Source organism: Dictyostelium discoideum (assembly GCF_000004695.1).
Source record: "Dictyostelium discoideum AX4 chromosome 6 chromosome, whole genome shotgun sequence".
Lineage (NCBI taxonomy): Eukaryota > Evosea > Eumycetozoa > Dictyosteliales > Dictyosteliaceae > Dictyostelium > Dictyostelium discoideum.
This window is the reverse complement of record NC_007092.3, coordinates 274,742-279,741: the sequence shown is the minus strand read 5'-3', so window position 1 is coordinate 279,741 and position 5,000 is coordinate 274,742. Positions and strand designations below refer to the sequence as shown.

General features: G+C 22.9%; 4 protein-coding genes across 4 annotated transcripts in view; 2 read left to right on the top strand and 2 right to left on the bottom strand.

The window, feature by feature from the left end:
- Positions 1-735, top strand: part of DDB_G0291416 (hypothetical protein) — a gene marked incomplete at both ends in the record, with an annotated part of 812 nt that extends 77 nt beyond the window's left edge. The window contains 2 exons of the mRNA XM_630103.1: positions 1-140; positions 251-735. The exon at positions 1-140 is cut by the window's left edge and continues 77 nt beyond it. Coding sequence (XP_635195.1) covers positions 1-140; positions 251-735 — 625 coding nt within the window. The remainder of the gene's footprint in view (positions 141-250) is intronic.
- Positions 736-959: 224 nt separating this feature from the next.
- On the bottom strand, positions 960-1,349 carry DDB_G0291414 (hypothetical protein; the record flags this gene model as incomplete). The annotated part of the gene is made up of 2 exons (XM_630102.1): positions 960-1,103; positions 1,224-1,349. The coding sequence occupies 2 exons, from the start codon at positions 1,347-1,349 to the stop codon at positions 960-962; spliced, it is 270 nt and encodes an 89-aa protein (XP_635194.1).
- A 224-nt stretch (positions 1,350-1,573) lies between these two features.
- Positions 1,574-4,011, top strand: srp72 (signal recognition particle 72 kDa subunit; the record flags this gene model as incomplete). The annotated part of the gene is made up of 5 exons (XM_630101.1): positions 1,574-1,676; positions 1,787-2,022; positions 2,137-2,205; positions 2,291-2,486; positions 2,597-4,011. The coding sequence occupies 5 exons, from the start codon at positions 1,574-1,576 to the stop codon at positions 4,009-4,011; spliced, it is 2,019 nt and encodes a 672-aa protein (XP_635193.1).
- Positions 4,012-4,217: 206 nt separating this feature from the next.
- The window catches only part of DDB_G0291410 (hypothetical protein), a gene marked incomplete at both ends in the record, with an annotated part of 951 nt that continues 168 nt past the window's right edge, over positions 4,218-5,000 (bottom strand). The window contains 2 exons of the mRNA XM_630100.1: positions 4,218-4,298; positions 4,392-5,000. The exon at positions 4,392-5,000 is cut by the window's right edge and continues 168 nt beyond it. Of these exons, the coding sequence (XP_635192.1) occupies positions 4,218-4,298; positions 4,392-5,000 (690 nt within the window). The remainder of the gene's footprint in view (positions 4,299-4,391) is intronic.

The following is a 5,000-nucleotide window of genomic DNA, read 5'->3' as shown; positions in this document are numbered from 1 at the left end:
GGAAGATATTAATTTACAACGTTTACCATTTAGTATTGGTTATAATGGATTTGCAAAAGTTTCAAATTATTTCCAAGTTACTGATAAACCAGCCACAACAACAACAACAACAACCACAACAACACCATCGCCTGATGATAGTATGTTTAATTTTTTAAAATTATTATCATTATAAAAAAAAAAAACATACAAATATTCTAAAATTCGTTTTTTTTATTTTTTTTTTTTTTTTATTTCTTTTTTTTTCCAGAAAAATATTTATATTCATCATTTAGAGGAATTCAATTAATTGGTGAAAAGATAAAAATACCAAATGGATTTGATGGCTATGTATTTAGAGATGAGGATGAACAAGATAATAATAATAGAAAATGGGAACCAATATCAAAATTCAATGAATTAACATATTGGAATAGGGAAACTGTACCATCAGATTTTGATAAACAAATTCAAGCATTCAAATCTTTAAATATTCAATCAATGGTAAATAAAGAAATCACTCAAGAAGATATTGAAAATGAAATAAAATCTGGTAAAATAAATAATCAAGGAAATAGTAAGGAAACTTCCACTTCCACTACTACCACCACTACAACCACAACCGAAACTACTACAAATATTAAAACTGAAGATAAAATTGAAAATGAAGGTAATCAAACAGAGGTTAATAATTTTAAAGATGACATTGATGATACTAAAGATGATAAAAGAACTCAAAAGAAGTCTAAAAAATAATGAATTATACATACTTATATAAATACTTATATATATAAATACATAATAAATTACTGATGTACGGTAATTTTGTAAATAATAAATAATAATAATAATATAATTTAAACCTAAATCAATGAATTTTTAATTATATATATATATACACATGTTGTTGTTTTATTAATTTAGTTTATCGATAATAGTTTTTTTTTTTTTTTTTTCTTTCATTTTTTTTCTTTTTTTATCTATTTGATTGAATCTAATTGATTTTTAACAAACTCTAAACTGTCTAACATTGTATTGACAGTTTCTTTATTTAATTCAAAAATAACAGTTTTGGTTTTTTGTTCTTCATCTTGATCAATAACTTTATTATCTTTATCTTCAACCTATATTTAATTATTAATTATTAATAATTTATGTTAATATTGTTAAATTTGACAATGGGATATTTATTTATATTTTTATTATTTTTATTATTTTTATTATTTTTTTTTATTTTCAAATACCTCTAACTTGAATAAAACACTTGGAACATTCATTCTAGACATAACATCAGATGATGTTTTAATATCCATTCTCCAATCTAATGATACCATTCTTGGTAATGAACATGTGTTGGTACTATTACTCATTTTAATTAATAAATAATATAATTAGATATTTAAATATTATAATTTTCAAAAAATTTTTTTTTTTTTTTGACTTTGGTCTTTGTGTGTGTGGGTGACAATCATTTTTTTTTTTTTTTTTTAAAATTTTATTTTTTTTTATTTTTTTTTTTTTTATTTTATTTTTTTTTTAATTTTCATTTTATTTTTCCAAAATTTTGTTGAACAACAACACAAACAAACTAGAAATGTCTAAAGATACAACAGTTTCATTAGAACAACTCTTTAAAGAGTTAGATGAATATATCATAAATTCACAATTTAAAAAAGCAATTCGTGTTTGTAATAAAAGTAAATATAATTTTTATTTTTTTTAAAAAAATAAAATTTATTTTGGTATGTTAATAATAATAATAATAATAATTATATTAATATACTTTATACGTTATATATATTTATAGTTTTATCAGTAAATGGTAATGATTCAGAAGCATTCCAATGTAAAGTAATTTGTTTAATGCAACTTAGTAATTTTACAGAAGCAATTGAATGTTTTAAAAAACCAGAACAAATTCAATCAATGCAATTCGAATATTCATATTGTCTTTATTCAACTGCAAAATATCAAGAAGCATTAACTCAATTAGAAAAGCAATCATCAAAAGAAACTAAATCTTTAGAACTTGAAGCTCAAATCGTATGTTTTTATTAATTTTATAATTTTATATGATTTTCATATGACAATTAATATAATTATTAATAATATTTTATCTATCTATCTATCTATCTATCTATCTATGTTTATTTATAGTACTACAAATTAGAAAATTATCAAAAAACAATTTCAATTTATGAAAGTTTATTATCAAAACCAGGTTATGTATGTATTATTTGGAATTATTATTATCATCATTATCATTATTATTATTTAATTTTTATAGTAACTAATATATAATATTTTTTAGTCAGATTCAATTGAATTTATTACCAATCTTTGTGCAGTTTATTTAGATGCAGGTAAATTCAATGAATGTCAAGAATTATTAAATAAAAATAAGAGTCAACAAACAAAGACCCATGAATTAGCATTCAATTCTGCATGTTTAGCAATTTCAAAGAATGATACTAAAACTGCTGAAACTCAATTAAAATTAGCAAAGAGTAAAAATTATAATATTTTATATAATTTTTTTTTTTTTTTTTCAAACAATTAATATTAATTTTTTTTTTTTTGTTTAAATAATTAATATTAATTTTTTAATTTTTTTTAGAAATTTGTACAGATTCATTAAAAAAAGATGGATTTAGTGAAGAAGAGATTAAAGAAGAACAAACATCAATCGATGTTCAACTAGGTTATGTTCAACAAATTTGTGGTAACTTGGAGAAATCTTTAGAACAATATCAAAATGTATTGGAACAACAAGTTGGTGATAGTGCAACATTGGTAGCTACAAATAATAGTATTTCAGTACGTTCAATTCTTCAATCTGACCAATGGTCAACTCAACCAAAAGAGTATACTCATGCAATGGATTCATTGAAATCTTTATTAACAGAGGCTGAATCAACTCGTTTAAATAGTAAACAAAAGAAAGTCATCAATTATAATCTTTGTTTATTATTAGTACAATTGAAAAAAGTTAGTCAATGTGAAGAGTTAATTAAAACTTTGAAATCAAAATACGGCCAACAACAACAACAAGTTGATACATCATTCGTTGAAGATTTAGATATTATTCAAGTTTCATTATTAATTAAAGAAAAGAAATTTAAAGATGCAGAGAAATTATTATTAAAGAATAATACTACTACTGGTTCAATTAAATCACAATTATTATTAGCACAAATTTATTTATTGGATAATAATAATGTTGCAAAGGCATTGAATGTTTTGGAGAAATTAGATTCATCAGTTTCATTGAGACCTGGTATTGTCGCTACAAAGGTTGCATTGTATGAAAAATCGGGTGATTTAGAAAAGGCAGTCAATAGTTTAGATGATTTAATCTCAATTTTTGATAAACAAAAGAAATCTGAAAAAGATGAAGAGATTTATGTTAACCTTTTGAAAGCAAGTGGTAACTTTAAATTAAAACATCATAAATATAGAGAAGCCTCTGATATGTTTGATAGAGTATTAAAGATTAATCCAAATGATTTAATAGCTTTACCATCTTACATTGTTGCCACTTCACATTTCGATCCATCTTTATCTCAAAAGTATGAAGGTAAATTACCAAATATTAAATTTGAATCTAAAATTGATATTGATTTAATTGAAAAGTATGGTTTAACTTTTGAAAAGAAATTAAATTTAAATGAAGATTCAAATTCATCATCACCAACAACAACAACTACTACTACTACCAAATCTACCAAACCAACTGCAACAGAAGTTGTTAAAATTAAGAAATCTAAAAAGAAATTACCAAAAGTAATGAAACCAAATTATGTTCCAGACCCAGGTCGTTGGTTACCAAAATGGCAACGTGCAAATGCTAAAGCTGCAAGAAGTAAAAAGAATAAGGATATCATTAAAGGTCCACAAGGTATTGCATCTGCTTCTCAAACTGCTTCACTCTTTGTTCAAGAATCAAAAAATACAAATACAAACAATAACAATACTCAATCTTCTAAATCTGAAAAACCAAGAAACATTCATAAAAAGAAATCAAAAAAATAGATAATTAATAATATTTAAATAATATAAAATAAAATAAAAAAAAAAAAAAAAACTTCAATAAACATTAAATTAAAAGTAAAATTTTAAAACTTGTTTTATTATTATTATTTTTTTTTTTTTTAATAAGTTTTTAATACTGTCGGACTATTTTTATCAAAAAGTGTTTAAATAATTTTTTTTTTTTTTTTTTTTTTTTTTCAAAATATTTATTTTGTGCAAACAATATATGTAATTTCAGAACCAATGAATTCACCTTTTTTTAAAAGTTCATCAACATAGTTGGCAATCTATATATATTTTTGAAAATGTAAATCAATGTTAGAAAAATACTCTATAATTTGAAAAAAAAAAAAGAAAAAAAAAAATAATAATAATCTTACCTTTGATTTCCAAAGTAAATATTTCTCTTTATCAAGTGTTTGAATGAATTTTTGAGTATCAGGTGCTGCTAAAAATACTTCAGAATATTCTTCACCATTTTGAATTGTTGAATTAACAAAAGTATGACCAGCGAGTACTCTTGAGAAACCAGCATCTAATGCCATTTGACGTAACTTGTTTTTATCATTTAAATGAAATGGTGATCTTGATGCACCACCCATTTCAATTCCAATTTCGTCGGCTATTTTCTTAACAATTGTAAATTGATTTGAATTTTCAGGTCTACCCCACACTGAAAATGCGGCAATACCACCAACTTCTAATACTCTATAAGCTTCTTTTAACATTGTTTCTGGTGATGTTACTAAATGTAAACAATAATTACTAAAATAACGATCGAATGAGTTGTCTGGGAATGGTAGTTTTTCAGCATTACATTGTTGAATTTTGAAATTCTTTTCTGGAATTTCATCACCATTGGTCATTCCTAAACATTGTTTAGTTAATTGAATCATTTCATTTGAAATATCAGTTGATATGAATTTACTTGAATCGTTTTTATATTGTAAACATAATTTTGTACCTGCACCTGGACCACATGCAACTTC